This window comes from Chrysochloris asiatica, unplaced genomic scaffold (assembly GCF_000296735.1).
Source record: "Chrysochloris asiatica unplaced genomic scaffold, ChrAsi1.0 scaffold00047, whole genome shotgun sequence".
NCBI classification, from domain to species: domain Eukaryota; kingdom Metazoa; phylum Chordata; class Mammalia; order Afrosoricida; family Chrysochloridae; genus Chrysochloris; species Chrysochloris asiatica.
The window spans coordinates 13838198-13864226 of record NW_006408565.1 but is presented as its reverse complement, the minus strand read 5'-3'; the positions used below and the strand labels follow the sequence as shown (position 1 = coordinate 13864226).

The 26029-nt window shown below is 49.8% G+C and overlaps 1 protein-coding gene across 1 annotated transcript in view; it reads left to right on the top strand.

The window, feature by feature from the left end:
• Positions 1 to 25746, top strand: part of GRHL3 (grainyhead-like 3 (Drosophila)) — a 37977-nt gene extending 12231 nt beyond the window's left edge. The window contains exons 2-16 of the mRNA XM_006862293.1: positions 350 to 536; positions 3238 to 3299; positions 5955 to 6300; positions 6541 to 6614; positions 6982 to 7135; positions 7336 to 7447; positions 9394 to 9488; positions 11759 to 11917; positions 12570 to 12648; positions 12772 to 12905; positions 14862 to 14896; positions 16310 to 16398; positions 17539 to 17624; positions 21746 to 21810; positions 25632 to 25746. Of these exons, the coding sequence (XP_006862355.1) occupies positions 350 to 536; positions 3238 to 3299; positions 5955 to 6300; positions 6541 to 6614; positions 6982 to 7135; positions 7336 to 7447; positions 9394 to 9488; positions 11759 to 11917; positions 12570 to 12648; positions 12772 to 12905; positions 14862 to 14896; positions 16310 to 16398; positions 17539 to 17624; positions 21746 to 21810; positions 25632 to 25746 (1792 nt within the window). The remainder of the gene's footprint in view (positions 1 to 349; positions 537 to 3237; positions 3300 to 5954; positions 6301 to 6540; positions 6615 to 6981; positions 7136 to 7335; positions 7448 to 9393; positions 9489 to 11758; positions 11918 to 12569; positions 12649 to 12771; positions 12906 to 14861; positions 14897 to 16309; positions 16399 to 17538; positions 17625 to 21745; positions 21811 to 25631) is intronic.
• The last annotated feature ends 283 nt before the right edge of the window (positions 25747 to 26029 follow it).

Here is a 26029-nt window from a genome sequence, read left to right as displayed (position 1 = left end):
TCTCTCTTTCTGTCTCTCTGTCTATGTCTCTCTCTCTCTTTACACCAACCCCCATTCTTGTTTTAATAATTCTCCTTGAGTGGGTGAAATCTACAATGGACACTCTGTACTGACTCCTGCCCTAGGTGGGGATCCTGGTGCCTGTATTATAGATAAGGTTAACTGAAGCCCCAGGTCTGCAGCTACTAAACGGCAACCTTGGTTATTGTCAGAGTTTGTGTCCATTCCACTGCCCCAAACTGCCTCATGGTAGTTTCAAGTTTTCAAGACTGATGTCTTTGAATTCTTGAGCATTCATGGACTCTTCTCTAGGACAGCCTGAGTTTGACCTTCCGTACTCAACTTCCAGTTTCAGGTCTGTGCGGCTGCTAAAGAACGATCCGGTCAACTTCCAGAAGTTTTCCTACACTAATGAAGACGAAGCCTGGAAGACCTACCTGGAAAACCCCTTAACCGCTGCCACAAAGGCCATGATGAGGGTTAATGGTGATGATGACAGCGTTGCGGCCCTGAGCTTCCTCTACGATTACTACATGGTAAATTCACCACCTGTGGGCGTGCCCCCTTAGACTGACTGTGTGTCTTCCCTTTCAGGCTCGTCACTCAGCAGCCCATTGTGGTCACCCACAATCCCTCAGCACGTTTTCTCACCTCTCAACCTTTGTATGTGCTGTTGCCTCTGCTTGGCACCCTCCCCATTGCCCTTCTTCCTCTGCCTACTTTGGATCTCAGCCTAAATGTTATCTCATTCATTCACTGAGGACGAGGAAGGCTTTCTTGGTTTGCCCATTCTGTGCTTTCTCCAGACACCCATAGGTATCCATCATCATCTTTGAATCTAGCCTTAACTTTGGCCATTTTCACACTTATATCTCCATTTTCCTTAGGAGACTGAGCTCTTAAAGGACAAGAACCAGGTTGAGGCCATTACTAAGCCTCCAGCACCCCCATACCACTGACTACACAGTGCTTAGCATGTGTTGGTTGAATAGATTCAAGTGTGACTCCTTACTGCTTCAGCTATGACCACTCCATGACATCAACACCCCAACTTGCCATCATTCTGCCCTAGTTTCCTTGTCACCCCCACCACCTGGAACAAACCTTCTGCTCTCCTTCCAGAAGTCATCCCGCCACCTCACTGTCCCTTTCCTGAATCTCTTGCCCTTCCCACCCCTGCCACTACTATATCTGTTTTAACACTTCTTGACAGAGGGCCTTTTACTGTTCTCTAATTGTTTCCAGATCCTTGGCCTTGATTCCTGGGACTGTGGGGAATTGAGTTAGAGTATCCCATGCCTAATACATGGAGCTTGAACTAGTCAGCAGTCATAAATACAAAATACATATGACATCATCCCTCCTACCTCCTCTCCCAAGCCAGACATTACTAATGGATAACAGCCTGCATTCCCACTGAGGGTACCACTTAATGCTCCAGGCAACCCTACCCATCTATCTGAACTGTCACAAGAGAACAAACTTACTTGCCATCTCTGGGCTGGGTGATTGCTCCCATAGACTTTCCCAGATTGCGGATGGAGAGACACGAAGAGCTAATTGTTGGGATAACTGACTCTAGGCTTGACGATTTAAAGTCATCTTGCAAATAAGCCTCCAAACTTATTAGCCCAAGATGTATTTTATCCACCTTGTCATAAAGAAAGGAAAATATGTATGAATGCAGAGGCCATGGGGGACTCCCAGATAGAAGGCTTCAGAGTATCTCTTTGGCTTTGGTTCGTATCCTGGAGTGCTGACCTTCCTGATTGCATTGGGCACAGGCAGCTGGGAGAGGAATTTGAATTGGCCACCTACGCTTGGGGCTGTGGTGGGAGTCAGAACGCTGGGTCTGGGTTTACACCTCAGTCTAGGATTTACAGCCTAAAGTTACAGTTATAGCTTGGAACATAAAATAAAGTCCAGCACCACCTTCACTAGGTAAGAGGTCACTCTTTGGATCAGAATGGTGGGGACAGGCTCTGAAGGTCACACCTATGGTATTTTAGTGATGTAGAGTATCCTGGTAAGATACAGAGCCATTTCCTTCCCCTCCTGTCCCCATCCCAGGCAGTTTTGGGGCACTCTGGATTCAGAGACTGCCCTGCAGACAGAGCACCAAGTTGGTAGTTTGAGCCTAATCCTGCCACATATCAGGCTTTGGACACCGTAGTCCCAAATTTACTGTTTTCTCACTGAATGCCGGGCACTGTGCCAGGAGCCTTCGCTCATCCTTTCCCATGGGGTATGATTAAGAGCCACTATACTGGGATTAGAGTCCTAGTTCTGGCTTTATTAGCCGTAGGGGCAAATGACTTAGATGCTCTAAGATATACAAATATAATTAGAAGTATGCTCCTGGTGTGGTGCTGCAGGATAATATGCTAAACCACAAGGTCAGTTTGCACCACAGTTCAGCGGTTCAAACTCACCAGCCACTCCTTGGAAACCCTATAAAGGCTCGCTGTGAGTCGGAACCAACTTGATGGCACTCAACAACAACCTACGTCAGGTATTGTTCTAAGCATTTAAAACAACCCCTGAGGTTGGTATCCCTGCTTTTACAGATCAGGGCAATAAGGTACAGAGAGGTTAAGGGACTTCCCCAAGATCACACAGCCAGTTTGTGGCAGATCTAGGAACGGAGACCAAGAAGTCTGGATTTTAGCATCCATTCTTCTAACTACCAAGAGTTTCTCGGGTCATCAGTTCCCTCATTCACAGAATTGGGATAAAAAGCCAGTTACTCCAGAGTGGTTGTAAAGGTTTAAAAAAAGAGCATAGAAAAGGCAGGCAGTACAAACTCTAAAGCATAGGAAGCACTCTGTTACAAAATAGCCAGTATTTTTTTTATGAATAAGTCTTCACAATCCCCTTGAAATAGGTGTTCTAATTTCCCACTTGGCATTTGAAAACACTGTGGACTGAGGCTCAGAAAGATATGGTTATTTAACTTAAGTCCAACACACAGCACTTGGGAGCCAAACCAGACCTGCCTGACTTCAAATTCCATGCTCTAATGCTAAACAGGGGGTCTTTCTTCTCACTCTGGATTTTCATTACCCTACCAGGGGGTTGACTGGATGGTGGCTAGAGCTCCTCGAGGTTTTTCCCCAGTGACTAAGATTGCTACCTTTCTCTGCCAAGATCACCTGAGGGGGGTTAAGGCTCCCAACAGCTAGATTGAAGCCCAGGTCATGTATAAATCCTTCCTTCCTTCCTCTCCTCTCTTCTCAGGGTCCCAAGGAGAAGAGGATACTGTCCTCCAGCACCGGGTGTCGAAATGACCAGGGAAAGAGGTGAGATTCACCAATGCCGCCATCTCTGCCTCTTTGTCCTCCACCACCTCCAACATGGACCTCTCTTAACACAGGGCAGACTCAGGAGGCACAGAGCCTAGGGCTTACAATACTTTCAGGAGTCCACGAAAATCTATATCGGAAAGAAAAATAATGAATACAACCCTACCTGAATTATATTTGCTTCTATACCAATGCAATTTCTTAATCCCTAGCTATTATCCAAAGGCGCTCTGGTAGCGTAGTGGTTATGAATCGGGCTGTGAACCGCAAGGTCAGCAGTTCAAAACTACCAGCGGTTCCGCGGGAGAAAGATGAGGCATTTTGCTCCCGTAAAGATTTACAGCCTCAGAAACCCTGTGCAGGGTCGCTATGAGTCGGAACCGACTCCACGGCACTTAACAACAACAACTATACCAATGCAATTGTAAAAAAACAAAATTTTAATTTTTTTAATAAAGGAAAGAATCAATGAAGGCAAAAGAGCCAAGGGACCACAAAGAACATAAAAGTAGCGGTTGTTGTTAAGTGCCGTCAAGTCAGTTCCAACTATAGAGACCCTGTATAGGATTTTCAAAAAGCAGCTCGTAGGTTTGAACCGAAGATCAATAGGTTAACGGTTCAGTGCTTACGCTGCAGAGCCTCAAGAAATATACATACAGAAGCACGCAACTGCGCGCATGCGCAGGGGGGGGCATGTAACGTGCGCACGCGCAGGGAGGGGCACACGTGCAGAGACGCACGCACAGATCGAGACGCATGCTCAGAGGTGTATACAGAGGCACAGGTACACATTCTAGATACCTGCAGGCCGTGTGGGGCGAGTTGACTGAAAACAAACTTCAGCTCCATAGTGGTGGGCAAGTCCCTGAGGCAACCTTACTGCCCCAGTTTCAAAGTCTTCCTCCCTACGGCCTACACTGGGGAGGGCCAACCAGACAGGGGCCACCTGGCTTCCTGTACCTCTTCCCCTGTCTCACTTGGGTCTCTGCCTGACATCAGTGCCTCAGGGCAGTGATGTTCCCTTTCCTGCAGAAAGTAGCCCTGGCCAAGCTGATGATCAGATGAGCACAAGAAGGACCCGGCCCCTCTTTCCCCACTTTCGCCTTCTGGTCAGTCAGGTGACCTCTCAAAAATTACCGCCTAAGGCTTCTTGGAAGGAAACTCTGGTAGCGTAGTGGTTATGAATCGGGCTACGAATTTCAAGGTCAGCAGTTCGAAACTACCAGCTGTTCCGCGGGACAAAGATGAGGCTTTCTGCTCCCATAAAGATATACAGGCTCAGAAACCCTGTACAGGTTCTCTGTGAGTCGGAACCGACTCACGGCACATCACCACCACCACCACTAAGTCTTCTTGGAAATCTTCTGGGCGTCTGGCTACCAGAAAATTCAAGCTGTTTAGGGAGAGGCGTTAGTCTCTAGCACATTGTGAGGGTGCCACCAGTCCAGAGCCACTGCCCTCCACTGCTGAAAATGGAGAACCTTTAAAAATTAATTTTAAAAAATAGTATTAGCCTTTCCTGATTATAACCTGTTTGTTATAAAATATTCCAACTGTATTGTAGTTAGGAATCCTGGTGTGGTGTTAATAGGATCAGCACCAATCTGCAAGCCACAGGTTGGCAGTTCTAACCCACCAGTCACTCGGCATAAACCCTATACAAGGTGGCTATGAGTCGAACCGATTCGATGGCACTTAATAACGACCACAACAACATTGTTGTTAAAAGTGCCTTCTAGTTGGTTCCGATGGACAGTGACCCTGTATAGGATTTCTGTGGTTTAAATCTTTGTGGGAGCAGAAAGCCTCATGTTTTTCCTGCTGAGCAGTGGGTTTGCCCAAACTTTACGGCTCACTCGCGGCCCAGTGCTTATCATTCCAGCTCTATAGAAATGTATGAAGTAAAACGTGAGCGTTTCCTGTAATGCTACTTGTGTTCCAACAATCTGGGTTCAAGTCCTTCTAGACATTTTTTCTCTACTTACATGACAAGCACAAGCTGCTCCTCCCCCTTGGCTTCACTCAATACTGTTGTTTTAAAGAGGGAAGGTTTTGACTATGGCTCAGAGAAAAGCAATTCAGATTTCAGTCTTAACTAATTTCTGAGTACTACAGAGTTCTGGTGTGGCACTGCGGGTTAATGCACTGGACTGTAAGGTTGGCGTGAACTGCAAGGTTGGTGGGTTCAAACCTGCCAGCCACTTCTTGCAAACCCGATACAGGGTTATTATGAGTCGGAACCAACTCGGTGGCACTTGTTGTTGTTGTTATGTGCTGTGGAGTCGGTTCTGACTCATAGTGACCCTGTACAGGGTTTCCGAGGCTGTAAATCTTTACGGTAGCAGAAAGCCTCATCTTTCTCCTGTGGAACAGCTAGTTTGAGGTAGTTTCAAACTGCTGACCTTGCAGTTCGCAGCTCGATTTGTAACCACTATGCTAGCAACAACAAAATAACATAGTAGGTAAAGCAGACATTTTTTTTCCCTCAACCTTGAGCTGTGCCTAATTCAGTCTTCAACACTTTGCGGCCCATCCCTACAACAAATGGGCCTTGTTGCAATATGATAGACACCCTGCAATCAAGTCAGGGAACCCTCCACACCAGAGAGGATCGAGGTTTTCATGTAATCCTCCACTCCCCTCCACCCCCAGGTACTACCATGGCATGGAATATGAGACAGACCTCACCCCCCTTGAAAGTCCCACACACCTCATGAAATTCCTGACGGAGAACGTGTCTGGAATCCCAGAGTACCCAGATCTGCTCAAGAAGAACAACCTGCTGAGTTTGGAAGGGGCTGTGTCCACCCCTGGCAAGGCAACTCCCCTCCCTCCAGGTTCCAGCAAGCTGGAGGCTGGCTCTGTGGACAGTTACCTATTACCCACCAGCGACGCATATGATAACAGCTCCCTCAACTCTTTGTTTGAGAGTATTCACGGGGCACCACCTGCACAGCGTTGGCAGCCAGACAGCACCTTCAAAGATGACCCACAAGAGGTGAGGGCTCACCCCCGGGCCTCTTACAGCATTCTTGGATGTGTGCGTACCTGTATAGAAGGGTAGAGGACAGTGAGGAGGCCAGGGCTTGCAAATATGTGGAAGAAAGCTTCCTAGAGCTGAGACAGGTTGGCGAGTATGTATAGTTGAACACCTAACGCGGTGTGTGGCGGCCCTAGGCTGAGGTCCCTGCAGCCTGACAGTGGCCGTTTATTCTCTCGGAATTGTATTTCTCTGCAGACGCTGCTTTTCCCAGATATCCTGAAAACATCCCCGGAACCCGCATGTCCAGAGGATTATCCCAGTCCCAAGAGGTAACTCCATCCCTTTGGACCCTTGGTCACCTAAGCAATGGGCCAGGGGTTGAGGGCAGAGTCCCACACTGTCCCCAGAGTCTAATATATGAACATTCAGTGCTCATCACCCTATTAGAAAATGGAGGTGCTGCTGTCCTTGGGCTCCCCTGTGGATTTGTCATTGCTCAGGGTTCGTTCTGGCCACCTTTGGATCCTTGTTGTTTAGCAATGCACCCTGCCATTAAAGAAAACTCCCAAAATGTGGACTTGATGTCCAGGAAAATAAATCTACCAAGGTCATGGGCAAGTCTGAGACAGAGCCTACTGCCTTGGGGATGCCCCTGCTGGAAGCCCATCCTCACTGCCCTCTCTCTCTTCCCTGCAGTGATTTCGAGTACACTCTAGACTCCCCGAAAGCTATCCACATCAAGTCAGGCGAGTCACCCATGGCTTACCTCAACAAGGGCCAGTTCTACCCGGTCACTCTGCGGACTCCGGCAGGCGGCAAAGCCCTTGCTTTGTCTTCCAACAAAGTCAAGGTGTGTTGGCCCTGGAGCAGCTTCCGGGGGTAGGAGGGTGGAATGAGACAACACATAGGTGGTAGTCAGGCCAGCCAGGGTCCCCGGGGGAGTGGGTGCTGTTGAGTAATTGCCCCTTGCTATTGGCTAGGGAACCTGAGGCAAAGGGCAGAGCCACTGTCCCAGGCTCTGGGAATGACAGTAACATGCTGTCCTTGCAGAGCGTGGTGATGGTTGTCTTCGACAATGAGAAGGTCCCGGTGGAACAACTGCGTTTCTGGAAGCACTGGCATTCCCGGCAGCCCACTGCCAAGCAGCGGGTCATCGACGTGGGTGAGAACCTACCAGGTGTAGGTGGGGGAGAACTGGGCCCTACTACCAGCCCTGCCATTATGGGGGGCCCTAGTTTCCCCCTTTAACAGGAAGCACTTGGATTCAGTGATGGCCCTGGGCCCTTCTTCCCTCTCCATCTACCTTTGTTATAGCCAGCATGGACTCTGGGATTGGATTCTCAGTCCTGCCTTGCTACTCTGTAGCCATCTGACTTTGAGCGATAGACTGAAATTCAATCTACTAAATATAAAACAGTGTGGAAAGGGGAGGAGTAATGAAGAATTGAATAAGTACTGCACTGCTAACTGCTAAGGTCTATGGTTCAAAGCCATCAGCCACTCCTCAGAAAGTCCACACAGGGTCACTGTGAGTTGGAACTGACTTAATGCCAGCACTTAGCAACAACAGTTCTTGTGTTTATGAATTCTTTTTATTTGAGCAGTTGTCTTTATCGAGGGCTGACCGTAAGTCTAGTGTATGGTGCTAAGTGCAGTGCTCCCAATAACGCCATTGATGCTCAGAGCAAGAAACTGAAGCCCACGGAGGTGTTACAGCTTCTCTGTAATCACATGACTAGTGGCAGAATGGGATTCAAACCCAGGACTGGTCATGTTACCTACTCTACAGGCATGTTCCCTACTCTACTTTCATTCAGGAGAAGGAAGTGTTAGGTATTAGTATGAAACCTACAATCCCTGGTGTCACAAACAGCTAAGTGCTCAACAGCTAGTCAGACAGTTGGTGGTTCGAATCCACCCAGAGGCACCGTGGAAGACCGTGCCTTCAAATGATCACAGCCTTAAAAACCCTATGAAGCAGTTCTACTCTGCAACTCTGGGGTCACCGTGAGTCGGAATCGACTTGACAGCAAGCAAGCAACAAGAAATATGAAACCAACACACACATATAACCAGCTCTCATGTCTGTGCCCCATTTTCCCCACCCACACTGGCCTCCTTGGCCTCCTGCCTGGACCCTGGGGTCCAGGTCAAGCACTATGTCTCTTAGCAGGGATCTGTACCTGCTGACTAGAAGCAGAGGCCTCTTTTTTTGTGTTTTTTGAGATAAACAGGGCCCTGGGACCCCAGCAGTATAGATAAATAGGCCTCTGGGCTGCTGGCTTGCCTATCCCAGCAGGACACGATACGTAAAATTGAGGGGCACATGCACAAGATAGCAGTGCTGGCAGCAGTGTTTTGAAGGGCTTTGTTGGGCAAGGCGGTTCTGTCAGCAGGCAGTGGGAGAGGGAAGGTCCTCTTTGTGTACAACTCTGTCCCTGTCCTGGCCCCATGAGGGATAGGAGCCACAGCTGTCCTGGGGTCTCCAGGTTGGGGCTTCCTGACTCTCTCCCTGGCAGTATGACCTGTGTCACTTCCCCTCCCTGAGCCTTCGTTTCTTCAGTTGTCAGATGGAGGCCAGCTGCCCACTCTGTCTCACAACCATGCTTTCTGCCTCAGGGCCACATATACTAAGGCCACGTATGATATAAATAGGGGATTAGTAAATGACTTGGCATCCTAGTGTGGCACTGTAGGATAAAGACTGAACTGTTAACCACAAGATCAGCTGTTCAGATCCATCAGCCACTTTCGGAAACCCTACATACACAGTGTCATTATTAGTCGGAAGCGACTCAACAGCACACAACAACAACTACTACTGCTAATAGTATTCCTATTATTACAAATATTACTTTATCTGGTTGATGCTCTAACTCACAATCCCAGTGAAACTTTGTGGAGGACCCTGGTTAAGTTAAAGCCAGGGATTCCCTCTGGGGCTGTGGGCAAATCTACTTCCTAGGCTGGGCCTCAGTTTTCCCATCTGTCAAGTCTCCTCCTTGGGTTGAACCATGGCTGAGAGAGAACACACACCGCTCCGGGGCTGAGGCCCAGCTCCTAAGGGCCCCCTCCCCTCCTGACCCTCCCGGTTTCCTGTGGTTTCAGCTGACTGCAAAGAGAACTTCAACACTGTGCAGCACATCCAGGAGGTGGCCTATAACGCGCTCTCCTTTGTGTGGAACGTCAATGAGGAGGCCAAGGTCAGTGCTGAGGGTATACTGGGAAGCGGTTGGACAGCCAGGAAAGCCCCTTCCAGGGGTAATTTGCGGGCACTTAGACAGTGGCTGTCAGTGGCTCTGAGGAGGGAGGGTACCATTGGAGGAGGCAAGACACAGCGTGGTGTAGGAGCTCGGGCCCTGGAGCCAGGCAGAGTGGACCCGCTTCCCAGTACTTCTACTAACCAGCTATAGGACCTTGGCACCAGTGACTTAATCCCCTCCGAGCCTCAGTTTTCTTGGCTGTAAAATAGGAGTATAACCAACCGTAGTACCAGCTGACAAGTTGTAGGGAGGTTCAAGAGACATGGTTCACAAGTGGTGGCTATTATTATAAATCCCATCCTCTCATTTACCAAGGAGGACTGACTGGTGGCACACTGCACTGCTAACCATAAAGTGGGTGGTCCAAACTCACCAGATGAGGCTGTTTGCTCCCTTAAAGATCTAAAGTGTCAGAAACCCTAAAGGAAAAACCTAAGGAATCGCTCTATTCTGTCCTATTGGGTCACTGTGAATCAGAACCAACAGCAGTGGATTATCAGGTCCCATTTACCAGGTGGAAAGACTGAGCCTGTAAAAGGTCACACAGCAAGTGAGAGGCCAGGCTGCTGCTGGCAGCCAGGTCTCTAGATTGCTCATTGTTCAGATTACTGCAGGAGACCAACCTAAGGGTCCGTAGATGAGAGCTGAAATCCTTGAGAATGGATAGCAGATGGGATCAGTCATCTGCCTCTCAGATTCCCTGAGACCATGAATGTCTGAGGCGCCTGAGAAACTAGAGCCTCCTGAGTTTTCTCCTGCCAGTTGTTGAGCATTGGAGACTCTTCTCAGACTGAATCCACCATAAGCTTATGGACATTTATACATCTTGGCTTTCTGCTTGGTCAGATGGGGTGTTTATCTCAGGCCCAATGGGAAGGGAGTTGGGGCAGGGTGACCATGGACCTGTGCCTTCCCTGCCCTGGCCATTTTTGCCTGGACAGGCTGGGGAGTGCAGTCTGCCTTCCTGCTCAGTCTCTTCCTGACACCCTCCAGGTTGCCTGGAGAAAATGGGGTGAAGGGGCTCTGAAAACACAAAGGGAGGCACAAAGACGGAAGATTATTATTATTCAAACAAATGCCAGCGGCTGAGAGGGGCTGGGCCTCCAGTTCAGGGGGGTAGGAGGAGAGTTTCGTGGGAAAGGAGCGGTGGGTTTCGGTTGGGATTTTCTCACAGCCTCTTAAGCCCCCAGGCCTGGGCCTTTCTCAGGTAGGGGCTGCACTGGGGCTGAGCTGACTGAGGGGGAAGTATGTCTGGCATGTGCCTGGAGAACAGGCCCCCACAGCAGGGCAAAGAAAGGGGTCTGCTCAGGCCTGCACCCCACCCCCCTTGTTCAGTAAGGAGTCATTTCCAAGGGATGTGTCCCAAGGAATCAAGGCTAGCCTGGGGTGGGGTCTGGCCCTGAGCCCCACAGAGGCGGTCAGCAGGTAACCTTGCCAGACCCCAGGCTCCCTTCATTCCACCTAGGCTTTGGATTGACACTTCGTGTGGTCTCCTCACAACAGTTACAACATAGGGAGCAGTCAGCACATGCCAAGCACACTAGGTGCCCGGCACACTCCTGATAGCCACAGGGAGGGTTTAATGATCCCATTTTACAGATAAAGAAATCAAAGCCACGGGACCTGAGTGACAAAACCTAGCTGTCCAGCCCTCGGCCAGGTTCCTGTCCTGTAGCTGTGCCTGACTCCATGTGTAAATGTCAGCCTCCTGGCTGCTGGAACCTCGGTCTTGTCATCTATAAATGGGGGGTGACCAAGATGAACTCCCTCACTGAAGTGTCCAGCAATGGAAAGGGCTAGAGGCTGGGGGTAGGAAGAAACTAGGCAGGAGAGTGATCTTAACCTTAAAGTGGGGTTCTTAGTTGTAAACTTAGCAGTTCTCTACCTCCCTGTTACAAGCAATGAAGAAGTGGGGCTCTGGGTTTTAAGCTCCTGGCGGTTCCCTCATGGCACCTCCCAGGACCATGATGATTTGGCTGGCCTACGAGTGGGGGAGTGTATGGCTCAGTGCTTATGAACCTGGGCTCTAGATCTGGGCCCAATCCGTGCCCCACCACATACCCCCTGTGCCGCCTCTGGGAAGTTGCCTCAGCTCTTGAAGCACCAGACTCCCTACCTGTGAAAGAGTGCTGGTGGGACTTTGTGGGGAGGAGGGGACAGCAGAGCCAGTGCCCGGGCTGGCCACTTACCCGCTTCTCCTCTGTCCCCAGGTGTTCATCGGTGTCAACTGCTTGAGCACAGACTTCTCCTCGCAGAAGGGGGTGAAGGGTGTCCCCCTGAACTTGCAGATTGACACCTACGACTGTGGCTCGGGTGCTGAGCACCTAGTGCACCGAGCTGTCTGCCAGATCAAGATCTTCTGTGATAAGGTAGCTGCATGGCCGCCATGATGGGCCTGGGGAGGGACCAGAGCCAGACCTGCTTCCCGTGTCCTCCTGGACACTCCTGCTCCATACCTCGCTCTCTGAAGGTCTCCCTGGGTCTCTCCACAGACTTGACACTTGGCTATCTCTCTGTGTATATTTTTGTATCTCTGTCTCCTTGTTCCTTTCTCCTTCTGGGTCTCTGAGTCTCTCTGTATAGCTCTGTCTTTCTCTGTGTATCTCTGTCTCTTGCTTTGTCTCTTTCTTGTCTTACTCTCTGCATTGCTGTTTCGCACACTCCATATCTCTGCCTGCCTTTCAGACTCTCTCATGGACTGTACTGACCTCAGTCAGGCAAGGCCAGCTGCTAGGACCTTCCCAAGTCCAGGTCTGGCTCTGGAAAGAAAGCAGCATCTGAAACCTGGCCCGAGTTTAGATGCTGCTGCTGTTAAATGCTGTCGAGTCAGTTCCGACTCATAGCAACCTTTTATAGGTTTTCCAAGGAGCAGCTGATGGCTTTGAACTGCTGACCTTGTGCATTGCAGTCCAGTGCTGATCCTACAGCTCCATATCAGGAGTTCATTTAAGATTCAGCAGTTAAGAAAACAGCCAACCCTTCTCCATGGCCCTAGTAACCCCACCCGGGTCTCTTTTGCAGGGAGCTGAGAGGAAAATGCGGGATGATGAGCGGAAGCAGTACCGGCGGAAGGCTAAGTGCCCGGACTCCAGCAACAGTGGTCAGTGGGGGGCACGCATGGCTGGAGGTGGGCTGGGCCTGGCTGAAGAGGGGGACACCAGCAATCTGGGGACATGAATGGAAGAACTTTGGGATACAACGAATGGGCTCCTCCTCCCAGCAGGCATCAAAGGCTGCCTGCCATCTGGCTTCCGAGGCAATGAAACCACCTACCTGCGACCTGAGATAGACCTGGAGACCCCGCCAGTTCTGTTCATCCCTAATGTGCACTTCTCGAGCCTGCAGCGTCCAGGAGGGGTAAGGACCATGCCACACCTTTACTGAATCCAAGGGGCATATGTGTGCATGTGTGTGTGCGTGTGCACTTATGGTCATATAACTGCAGTGGCTTATTGAAGAGAAGAAAGTTAGTGACAAAATGAACTTCATTAATCACTGAAATGTTCATACGTGGTGTCCAAACACAAATGGTTTCTGGTATTGCCACCTCAAATCAGACTGTGGTCCCTCCAAGCTGAGTGGGTAATAACTTCAGCAGCTCGCACTATTAGAATTACAGAGCAAATGTATGTGTGCCCACGACATGCTAGGGGCACTGTTCCCTCCGAGTGCTGGCTGTGCCCTGGGCTCCTCCAGTCCTCATTGCACTCCTGAAGGAGTCCTGTGTGGTATCATCGGTTAGCATGCTCAACTGTTAACCCAAAGGTTGGAGGTTCAAGTCCAGCCAGAATAAAAGCCTGGTGAGCTGAGAAACCACTCACTGAAAAACCCTGTGCACACAATTTTAATCTGATACACAGAGCCACCGTGAGTTGGCATCAGCTGATTGGCAATTGGTTTGCAATCCCATAAAGTACCTAATACTGTTCTCCTTGGATTAACCTGTTACTGCCAAGTCAGTTCTGACACCTAGCAACCCCTGCAGGACAGGAGAGAACCGCCCCCTAGGCTTTCCACAGCTGTCATCTGACTCAGTAGTGTTCTGCAGAACTGCTGCTGGCTTTCAACAGCTGGCCTTTGGTTTAGTGTTTTAGCACTTCCAGCCCTGCTTCCAGGGCTCCTCTCCTTAGGTTAGTGGGGTTAAGAAACAGTGTAACATTATACAGTCAATCAACAGTATAAAGAGAATTGAGATCCAGGTAGCTCTAGCTCTCCACCTCTCAGCCGGGAGCCAGTTACGGAGCCCCTTCGAGTTGGCAGGAGTGCCCTGGCCAAGCCCATTGCTGCAGTCTTTCATTTATGTCTCCCTCCCAGCCATCCTTGGAGATAGTTGTTGTTAGTGCCATCGAATCAGTTCCAACCCATAGCAACCCTGTATAGGGATTCCAAAGGAGCAGCTGGTGAACTTGCGGTTCACAAAGCTTTGCAGTCTGGCGCATTAGCCCACAGCACCACGCCAGGAGATAGAGGCTAGTGGTATTCCCAATTTCCAGACAAGGTCGTACAGCAAGTCAAGGGCTAAATCGAGATTCCAGAGCTATCTACTTGTTTGACAGTTTCCTTCCATTTCAGTTTACAATTTGCTACCATTAGGTGGGAATGTGGGTAGAAACGGCTATGTACAAAATGTGATTAGTATATTGACTTACTATAGTCGGGTAGGTGTTGGCGTAAATACTAGAAAAGGGTCATTTCCCCCAAGAGTCTTTATACTTTTCTAGAAAGAGCAGCCAGTGCCACGAATGGAGACTTGTGTTGTACTTGGTGTTTTCCAGTAATACCTCATCAGTTCTCACGACAACTTTGTGAGATCGGGCGGGGTGTTGTTGTTATGGGTCATTGAGTTGTTCCGACTCATAGTGACCCTGTATAGGGTTTCTGAGGAGTAACTGGTGAGTTTGAACCACCGAAGTTGCGGTTCAGACTGACTTTGCAGTCCAGTGCTTATCCTTCAGCATCACAGGGAGAGCCCCCACCTTTCACATATTAATGAACTGAGGTTCATGGTGTTAAAGCAGCTTTTTTAAAGTCACATAGATAATCTAAAGCATTCCCTACACCCACCATCCTCTCGTTAACTGCGTTTCTGTAGCATTTCCTTTATGTTCACCAAGCTTGGGCTGGACAGTCCATTTTAGACTCAAAGATGTCAGCTCATTTAAGGAGACTTGTCTAAGCAGAATGGGCTTGAAAGGCATTAAAGCCACATCTTCACCCTCCACCCCTTCCCCAAGACTGTCCTTCTCCAGAAGCCTTCAGCTGTTCATTGCTCTCATCTTCCTGGGTGTGACGGGAAATGTCTTTTCTTTGCAGGCAGTCCCCTCAACCGGACCCAGCAGCTCCAACAGGTACGGAGAGAAGCAGCCAAGGTCCCCTTTACTACTGCCCCAGCCTGCTCATCCCTCCCACTGCCCTCCAAGGCAGGGACTAGGCCCAGGGGGAGACGCCAAGACTCTGCCCCTGGACCCCAAGTTAGATCCAGGCTCCTTTCTCAGTGAAACTGCCTGGGTTTTTATGAGTTTGTTTTATGTGAAAAGCTGGTGAATCTCTGGCGAGACACCTGCTTGTAAAAAGGGGAAGAAAAAGTCTCTGAGATGGTGGTGCAGATTCAGAGGGTGAGGAGAATAGGCTGTGCTACAGGATTTGTGGAGATCAAAACCTGCCCTCCTATTCCCCCCACCACACATACACACCAGCCAGGAGGCCACAGGAGGGGCCGGTGCCCCCTGGGACCTTTGACCCAGAAAGGACTCCCACCTCTAGGCTACCCCTTCCCCTCTAAGCTTCAGCCTCCACATCTGCCAAATGAGAAAAATGACCTCATGAGGATGAGGTGGAGAAGAGAGGCTGGGTGAGCATGTGGGATCTTTGTAAATGGGGATGCTCTTTATGAAGATCATGTGTTATTATGATCAGCTGCTCCCCATAAACAAGCTGTACCTCTCATAAGGCATTTCATAGTGAATTCTATTAATACCTTACAACAACTCCAGGGGGTTAGACACCCACTGACACCACCACCACCACCACCACTACTCCCACCACCCCCGCCGTGGAGTCGGCCCTGACTCGAGACCTAGAAGGCAGTGTAGAACGGGTTTCTGGGTAGAATGGGGGTTCTGAGGCTGAACATTTTTATGGAAGCAGACTGCCTCCTCTTTCTCTTGTGGAGTGATTGGTGGGTTTGAACTGCCAGGCTCAGGTAGCATCCCAGTGCTGAGCTCAGTGTGCCACCAGGGCTCCAAAATAGTCCCATTTTATGGATGAAGAATCTGAGGCTTGGGGAAGTGATGTGACTTGCCCAAGGCAAAGGCAACACAGTTATTAAGTAACAGAGCAGGACCAGAACCTACGTGCATCTTCCCTCCTCCCACCACCTCCCATCACTGCATTTCCAAGCAGAGTAATGGTGATGATGACAGTTGTGGGCATTTATTGAGCCCTGCTGCGTGGCCATGCTGTTCTAAGACTGTGCATATTTATTTCCTTTAGCCTCACAACAGCCTGTGAAGTATGGTCATTATTACTCTATTATGATCCCTATTTTATAGATGGGGACTCTGAGAGACTACATAAATTCGCCCCACTCCACACAGCTAGGAAGTGGAGGGCTGGGATTTGAACCTAGGTAGTCCAACTCCAAAACCTGTTACCTTCCTGGGGTCTTTGCCACCTCTCGGGCCTCTGGAGAGCCAGCTGGGTCCTCTGGACTCTGGGATCCCTTTGGGTAGCTCACAATCCCCTCCTTGCTGTCCCTACAGGATACCTCTTAAGCGCACCTGCTCACCTTTCTCTGAGGAGTTTGAGCCTCTGCCTTCTAAGCAGTCCAAAGAAGATGATCTTCAGAGAGGTAACTCCCTCCTTCCATTTGTTCCCCAAGCCCACCCCAGCACCCAGCACTCCACCAGATTGTCCCAACACCTGAGACACTGATGCTAGCAGTCACCCAGTGACAGGGCCAGCCCAGGCCGGAGGTGCTGGGTTTGGGCCAAGTCTTGGGAATGGGGAAAGTTAAGGAGGGCACCTGGGTGCTTGAAGAGACAGCCACAGAGCTGGCTGGAAATTGCTGCCACTTTGGTCCTTACTTGGGGGTCGGTGTCCTGGGTCAGCTGGTGGTCAGCAGGCTTGTGACTTTCCCAAGTGGGGGTGGGAGTGGCTGGGATAAGGATGTCTGGCTTTCTAGCTTTGACGCTCTGCTCTGTGACTTTAGCTGGCCCCCAGGGTCTAACCTCTAGGGGCTGTAGCTGTCAATCAGGAAAAACCCAAGCTAGCAGCTAAGATCAGAAGTCTGCAACGGCCACAAATGGAGCCTTGTGTTGTGCTGTTTTCCAATAATACATCATCAGTTCTCACAACTCTGTGAGCTAGGGGTGTGGTGGTGACGTGCCATTGAGTTGTTCCGACTCATAGCAACCCTGTATAGGATTTCTGAGGAGTAACTGGTGAGTTTGAACTGCTGAACTTGCAGTTCAGACTGACTTTGCAGTCCAGTGCTTATCCTACAGCATCACAGGTAGAGCCCCCCCTACCCTCACCCCTGTTTCACAAATGAATGAACTGAGGCTCATGGTGCTTAAGCAGCTTTTCTAAGGTCACATAGATGGTGGGGATTCAACCCGCCCAGGTTAGTAGAGAATCTCAGAAGCCATGTGGGGGCTGCAGAACCAGGTGGGCTGTTTCCACCAACAAGGCAGACCCTCAACATGAATTGACCTTCTTTGTAGAAAACAACCATCTGTTAAAATAGTATTTAAGTTTTCCCCTGTTTCCCAGATAGAGTCCTAGGTGTGGTGCTTTAGGATAAACACTAGACTGCAAGGTCAGTTTGAACTGCAAGGTCAGCAATTCAATCTTACCATTCGCTCCTCGGAAACCCTATACAGGGTTGCTATGAGTTGGAACTGACTTGACGGCACTTAACAATATTCTTCAGCTATCTCCTACTCATTATTCCTTCCCGCACCACTAAAAACCCCCTTTTGTTCCTCAGTTCTGTTGTACGTGCGGAGGGAGACGGAGGAGGTGTTTGATGCGCTTATGTTGAAGACCCCAGACCTGAAGGGGCTGCGGCATGCGGTAAGAAGCCTTGTGGACCCCCGCTCAGCCCTGGCCAGACCGGGTCTCTGTGTGGGATGCCCCTGCCTCACTTTTCATAACACAATTCTGATTTCCCACGGGAAGGCTCAGCAAGGAATGTTCTGGAATCTTTGCTTTCAGGTGGTCGAGCTCTCCCACCCCATTTGGGGGGCCGTGGGGAGTCACCTGGAGGGGTGTAGCTCTGTGATGTTATCTCCCACCCTGGGAGTCATATACACCATAAATCTTGTAATCTGATGGCTGCAGTCTGACAGGATAGGGCTTTTTGTTGGCTTTGCAAACCTGTTTTTATTTTAATGGAAATGAAACCCAAAAAGGCCCGGCCCAGACACATTCTGTTGTCTTTCCAGGGGCCCCACTCTCCCTGCCTGTGATTGGCTGGGCACTGACCGGGGTGTCAGAAGGCCAAGTGTGGACAGTGAGGCCCCAGAAGGCCTCCCCTAAGCCCCCAAACTGCCAGAGAGCTGGTGAAACAGCCCAGCCCTGAACAAACCCACAGCAAGTGCTGTGGCTCAGCTGAAAACTGAGCAAACAAAACTCCAATAGGGTCTGCTGTGCTGAACGGTCAAACCACTAAGGAAAGATCCCAGATCTCGGGCTGGGGAAGGGAAAATGAATTAAACAGCAACATTAGACACCCTCCCCCCCCCCCCAAAACCAAACCCACTGCCACCGACTGGAAGCCGACCCGTAGCGGCCCTCAGGACAGAGTAGAGCTGCCCCATGCTGTTTTCAGGGCTGTCATTCTTTATGGAAGCACACTGCCACATCTTCCTGCCGAGGAATGGCTGGTGGATTTGAATCATCGACCTTTTGATTAGCAGCCAAATGATTTAACCTCAGTGCGGCTAGGACGGAAGACCCCACTATATGCCAGACTTTTCATCAGGCACTTTGCATTTGCTAACTCCTCACATTCTCTTAACAGCCCCAAGAACTGGGAGCTGTTGTCATTATCACCTTTCCCCACCAGGAAACTGAGCTTCCAAGAGGTTAGCTGACTTGCCAAGGTTGCCTGGCCTGAAGTGACAGGCCTGGGATTCCAGCCCACGCTCTCTCCACTCTGCTTCGCTGCCTCTTCTCTTTACTCTTTACATGTCGTGAGCCCTGCCTGACAGCAACCCCAGGAAGCTGGGCTCACAGAAGGCCATCTATGTCAGGAGGTTATAGACTCAGAATCTTTCTGCTGGACAGTACTTTTAAGGGTCAGCGCCACATTAGGTGCCTGACCTTTTTCTTCCTAAGCAGTGTTTTACTTTATTTCAAATGAGTTGACTTAATTCCAAGTGCTCCAGAATTCTGGGCATATCAAAGACCGAAGAGCAGACTCTGGTAGGATCCTGGAGCCGGTTTACTCTGACCACACAGCTGAGATAGGAGTGGCTGAGTGAGAACAACAGACACAAACCATTGTCTGATCTCATCTTTTTTTTTTTTTTTTTTTTTAGTAAAAGTTTGTTCTTAAATGTACAACAGGCTCCAAGACAGCAATACATTCTAACTACAGGTGGCAGGGCATCCAGGTGTTTAAACAGGAATGGCTTAAGGGTCACCACTGCCTCAGTCACAAAGAACCCCTTATTTTGTTGCCAGATTTCTTAATTCCACCTGTGGCCAATGGGCCCTTCCTGAAAACCTCCACTTTAAACTCAGGTTTCTCCTGCTCTTTTTGGTTTTGTTTGAAATCCTCATCTTCCACGTCCCTTTCTTTGGTCTGTTTTGTGGGCTGTTTCAGGGCCTGCTTCTTGCCACTTTCACTGTCTGATACGGCAGCCGCTGCCCCTTCTCCAGACAGCTCCTCCAAGTGGGTACCTACCCTTGGCTTGCATGCCAGACGGAGAGCTCACTGTGTCCTAGAGAGCCCATGATGCTGTCTTTGTACCAACAATTGTTGTTGTAAAGTGCTGTCAAGTTGGTTCCAACTCATAGCAAGCCTGGATAGTGTTTTTGTGGTAGCATAGTGGTTATGAATTGGGCTGCAAACTACACGGTCAGCAGTTCAAAACTACCAGCTGCTCCACAGGAAAAAGATGAGGCTTTTCTGCTCCCGTAAAGATTTATAGCCTCGGAAACCCTGTTCAGGGTCACTATGGGTCGGAACCGACTCGAATGCACTTAACAACACCAACTGGTGAGCTTGAACTGCCGACCTTGAGATTCAAACCAATTTTGCAGTCCAGCGCATTAACCCACCATGTCACACCAGGACTCCTTGTACAAAGAATAGTTAGAAATAATTCCTAGATTAAGTTGAGCTGGTCTTCCTGGTAGCTTCCAGCCACTCACCAATAACATGAAGTCTGGGGCCTTTTCTTCCTGCAGTACAGCCAGCAGCAATGCTAGCTCTCTGTGAGGCTCATGCCATGGGCCAGGAACAGGGCTGAGCACCTCACCTGATCCTCTCAGTTCCTGTGCAGAACCAACCTGTATGCACCTTCTATTACTGCATCTAGTTTACAAACCAGAAACCAGGCTCAGAGAAGCAAGGTGTACCACAGCTCGAGATGGTAGTGCTGGGACCAGCATCCATCTGTCTGCACCCGCAGGAACTCTGGGAGCTCCAGGAGCACTAGACTGACTCTGGCCATGTAAGGCCGGGCAGGTCACTCAACCCCAGGTCACTGTTTCCACATCTTCAGAATGAACACTAACATTTGGGAATGTGATGGAGTCGGAACCTGGATTCGAACACGTACCTTATCCTCTTGGAACGTAACCTGCTCGTATCCATGAAATGGAGATAAGAGTTCTGCCTAGGAGGGGAACCCCCATGGCTCCAGTTCTAAATAGCAACAAGTTCTAAATAGCCTCTTCTCAAGGTCTTAATGCATGCCAGGAGCTCTCTTAGATGTTTCATGTATTTATCTCTGAGAAACAAGATTATAAAGTATTGCCATTTTCCTTTTCTGGTTTTCCACAATATGGGTATGTACCGCTTTCCAGTCTTTGAACCAGTTCAGTCATAGCAGCAAAATCAGAACAGACGTGAATGTGTACGATATAGGTGTACCAAAATGATAACTGGGATGGGGAACATTACAGACCAACATTTGGAAGAGGCATAGTGAGCTCTCTCAGGATCCTGACACAGGAGAGTATGTTATTGCTGGGACTGTGGAGAGCAACACCCATGCAAAATGATGAGGTCTGTCACCTTCTTTGAGCTGGGCATCATCATTGATTGTGTCCACATCTGCTGGTCAACAGTCTCAATTAATATACAGCACATATACTGCCTGTGTTTTCTAAGCGCGAGACTGTGTGTCTAGCAGGATATCCATCCATGATGTTGTCTCATCCTGTTTAGGGTTCTGGTACACACACATTTTATAAATCTGAATCTTTCCCAGTTTTGCTTTGTCATCTATGACTGACTGGGTAGGACTCTTTCCAAATCCTGGTTACTTTTTTTTTTTTCTTGAACTTTTTGTTGTGAATTCAGTGAAGGTTTACAGACAAGGTCATCAGTTTTACAGTCAAGAGATGAGACACTTTTGTTTCATGTCCATGATTACAATCCCCTTCATGCAGCAACACTTACCCACTTCCTCCCTGCGGTTCTGTTTCCATTCCACCCTCCTTCCCATCCCTTCTCAACTTGGTCCTTAGGTAACTGTTGCCTGTTTACTTTTGAATGATTGACCATTCCATAGTGAGCACACCTTATTGGGTTGTTGTCCCCTCTATATACCTATCTACTGCTTGGCTGTAAATTGGGCCACAAGGATGAGTTCCTTTCCAGACCTGAAAGGTGGCTGAGGGCCGTAGTCTCAGGTTGCTCCAGTCTCTTTCTGACCAGTAAGCCTGGTCATGTTGTTTTTAAAAAACGTTTGTGTTTTGTTCCACATTTTCTCCTACTCTATCCAGGACCGTCTAACTGATCCCTTTTAGAGCAGTTCGTGGTAGCTGGGCACCAGCTAGTTCTTCCGGTGTCAGGGTCATGGAGACATGTCCACGTGTTCCATTAGTCCATTGGACTCCTGGTTATTTTCATAATCAACAACTAAAAAGTCATATAAAAAATTTACATTTTTTAAAAAGGAAAAACAACAGCACAGTTTTGGCAACAGACAATGAATCCTCCTATTGTTCTTTTCCAGATCTCTGAGAAGTATGGGTTCCCTGAAGAGAACATTTACAAAGTCTATAAGAAATGCAAGCGAGGGTAAGTGTCCACTACAGTTCCACCTGCCCCTTTCTCTCTAAAGCGAAGGTGCAGGAAGTCCCTGCCCAGACCTGATTGATGCTCAGAGCTGGCAAGTGGAATGAGGAGCCAGGTGGACAGCCCCCAATCAGCCTGAGGCCAGTACTGGTCACTGCTGGCAAGGATGGGTAGGGGACTTGTGGAAGGGCCAATATACATGACCTCCTAGGGTGGACGAGGAAGGTTAAGGCCAAAGTCAGAAGGCCTAGGTTCAAGTCTGAAGCCTACTGTCGGATAACCTTGGGCAAGTCATTTGATGATGATGATAGTAATTATGATGGCATGCCTTCACTTGCGCATCTACCAGGTGCCAGATACTGCACTGAGCATATCTCACCGAACCCTCACAATCACACTATGAAGCAATACCACCAACCATATTTACAGATAGAGAAATGGAGTCTCGGAGGCAATAAGTTATGTCCAGGACCAGCATCAGAGGCCGGAGGGCTCAGCAGTGCTGCTGCTACTGGCAGAGTCGGAGGGCATGAAGCTCGTGCTACCAGTGACTCACTGATCTGGAAAGGGTGTTGTCATTGGGCCTTGTGTCGACATCCAGCAATGCTCCTGGTGTCAACACTAAGTGCATAACCCACTGGGATTAGTGGTGAGGCCGCCACTCTGCTCTTCTCTCCTCGGCTTCAGCCCCTGGTCAGAGCCTACGGCCTTTCCTGGGCAGGAGGGGAGTCCCTGCCAATGGCACCAAGCCGACAGCACTGGACAGGTTAGCTCCAGCTCTACTCACTAGTAGCCCCAGGAGGGTGACCAGAAACTTATGCAGTGGCTATTGTCTGTGGGTTTTCCTTCTTAGAAGAATTGCCAGAGTGGGCAGGTTCCATGCTCCCCTGAAGCCCATGTAGTCAGGCCCTAGGGCTGGGCCTCTTCCTTTTCCTCCCTCCTTTAGCCCCCCTCCTTAGTTCCCACCCAGCTTCCCCAGATGAGTGCAGAGTTGGTATCTGCAGCCCCTGGGAAGAGCTCCATTTGGTTTCGGTTTCCAACTGGGGCTCACACACACTCTGGAGCTGAACCCACCTCTTGGCTGAGGGCAGGCTCTGCTCTGCCCAGACAAGCCCAGCTCCACTTCCCCTTTCAGTACCATCACCCACCTGCATCAGCCCTCCCCTCCACATCTCCCACAGGCCAGGCCAAAGGGCCAGGAACTGTCCTGGTGTATGTGTGTAGGCAGTATGAGGGGTGCACAGGACACCCCCCACCAATCTCACTGGCTAAGTTGCAGATCTTTCCCTTAAGCCCCAACCAACTATTTAAGACCTAACTAGGATCACTTCCACTGATGGCGTGCTGGGCTAGGGAACTCCCAGGCATCATCTCTCTGACCATGTAAGCTTTGTGTGACTACCACCATCCTTCACTAGATAAGGAAACCAAGTGTCTGAATAGTCACAGGATCCCAGAGTTAGTAACTGGCAGAAAGAACCCAAGCCTGTCTGAAGCCTCTGAGGCCTCCTGCTCGGTCCTCTAACCGCTAAGCAATGTGCAAGTTAGAGCTGCGGTCAGTCAGGCCCGCCAGTGTATTGGCCCAGCCCCCCAGCCCAGGGCAGAGCTAACATCACCCAGCAGCCCTTTGGATGAGCCCCTTACACACACACACCCAGCCAGGAAAACCTCAGCCCAGGATCATTTGAAATGCCTGAATTGAGACTATTCCCCAAAAACCCTCTCCGGAGGGGAGAGGCTAGGCTCATGGGCCACCTCCCTCCGAGGCGGACTCCTCATCTGAAGAACAGGAAATTCTAATCAGTGGCCTAGTTTATTTTCATAAAACCCTCTCCAAAGTCCTCTGGACAAAGGTAGATACAATCAGCTTTACAAGCACCACTGAGTGCTTGAAAGATTAGCAAATACACTGTTTTTGCTGGCAGTGGGCCAGGGGCTTACTGCGCACCAGAACAGCTCCTGAGAGCAGCTGGGAGTGACATGGTGACAAGAGGCCTGCATTTGGTGGTAGCAATCCTGACAAGGTTCTGTCAGCACTGACCTCTGAACGTGATGAGGGCCGAAGGTGTGAGTTCTGGCCTGGGGAGGTTGTGCTGAGGGGCGAAGGGAGACAGCTTTCCAGTTGCTCACACTGGGCATACAGTGCCCGGCACCTAGAAGTACCCAATAAATGTCACTCTGAAATGGACCCAGAAAACCCCCAGACAGACACCTGTGTGAGAGAAAGGCGCTCTAACAGGACCTGAGGGGACACAAGCCTGTGATGACGCCTTGGCCTGCACTCAAACCTTCCTCCTGCGGGAACTCAGGGAGATGGAGTTGGCGGGGTGGGGGGGTGGGGGGAGTGGGTAGGGGGCAAGGCCACAGCCCCTCCTCCGCATGGTTTTAACAGACCATGGAGTCAGTTGTTCAGGATCTTCATCCTCTTGCTGCCCCGCTGAAAATCTCCCCCACCCCACAGCAGAGTCTGCCTGCCTTACCCAGGCTATTTCCTAACTGGTACATCTTGCGGTTTTCTTCTTTCAAATCCTGCCTCTGCCATCTGTTAACTGTGTGAACTTGGACATATGACTTTGCTTTTTTGAACCTCAGCTTTCCATCTATAAACTAGAGTAATGTGGTTATAAGAATGCATTCTCCCAGTCGCTGTGAGAATCTAGGTTGTTGAGGTCTGATCTATCTCTCTGTGTGGCTTGGGTTTTTGGAATGGGCCCTATACATAGAAAGGCTTAGAGAATGCTGGAATGGATGATGGGTGGACGGTGATACCCAGGGCATCATATGCCCAGATGACTTAGCAGGGAAGAAACAAAGGCACAGCTGATGTGATCTGTTCAGGTCACATCTCGGTGGGTCCATCAGGGCAATTGTTGTTGTTGTTAAGTACCTTCGAGTCAGTTCCGACCCATAGCGACCCTGTGCAGGGTCTCCGAGGGTGTAAATCTTTACGGGAGTAGAAAGCCTCATCTTTCTCCCGCGGAGCAGCTGGTAGTTTCGAACCACTGACCTTAAGGTTCGCAGCCCAATTCATAACCACTACGCTACCAGAGCTCCTAGAAATAGACCCTTTGAGATAAACGATGGTTTGGGCCCTCTTCAGGGAGCATGGCTTTGGAGGCTTTGTCTTCCTGTGGTTGGCTCCAGGTTCTAGCCTGGAGAGAGGAAGGGCCAAGCCACTCCAGTCTACCATAGCATCATCCCCCTGAGAATTTGCCTTCAAAGGAATGAAACTGTGACAGGGGCGCTTGTGTGGGACCCACCTCTGGTTCAGGCAGGCACTCCTGAGTGACACCTTGCAGCCCACTGAACTCAATGACACTGAGCCACCAAGCATACCTCCTGGACTCCCACTTACACTCTGTGTCCAAGTCTTCTTCTGTGTGGCCTGGTGCCCAGGAAGCAGACATTTCCCCACATCATGTTACCTGGCATTGAGTTGGTTCCAATTCATGGCAACCCTAAATCACGTTTCCAAGGAGCAGCTGGTAGGTTTCAGCCACTGATCTTGTGGTTAGCAGTCCAGTGCTTGCCCTACCTACAGCATCACACCAGAATGGCACTGCTTTTGTATGTTAGGAGAGAGGAATCTGGCAAAAGCAGTTGTGGGTATGGTTACTGGAGGCTTGGGTTGGAGTTGTGGTTTGGTCACTTGGGCATGATGCCTCCTGGAAAGAGATTTTGTTAATATCCACCTACAGGATTGTTAATAGGGTCAGAGAGAATGTTTGAGAAGTGCCTGAAACACTTTAGGCACCGATAGGTAGTAACCATCCTATCATGGTTGTCATATAGAGGGTCCAACCACGTCTCCTCTTCTCTTCCAGAATCCTGGTCAACATGGATAACAACATCATTCAGCACTATAGCAACCATGCCGCCTTCCTGCTGGACATGGGGGAGCTGGATGGCAAGATTCAGATCATCCTTAAGGAGTTGTAATAACTCCCAAGCCCTAGGACCTCTTGGTGTAACAGGCTCCAGCCAAGGAGCCAGCTGGAAAGTGGCCCCATGCCACACACAACCTTTCCACATGCCTCAATGCTGTTACTTGAACACCTTCCCTGAGGGAAGAAACCCTTTAGTCACAAACTCACAGATGTCAGGCCTTGGCAGTCTCCGGATCTGAAACCCCATCTCCTGCTTGACTTCACTTCCTGATTTTCCTGCCAGTACCTGCTGGCAGGGACTCTGCCGTCTTGGTGAACGGGTTCCCAGCACACTG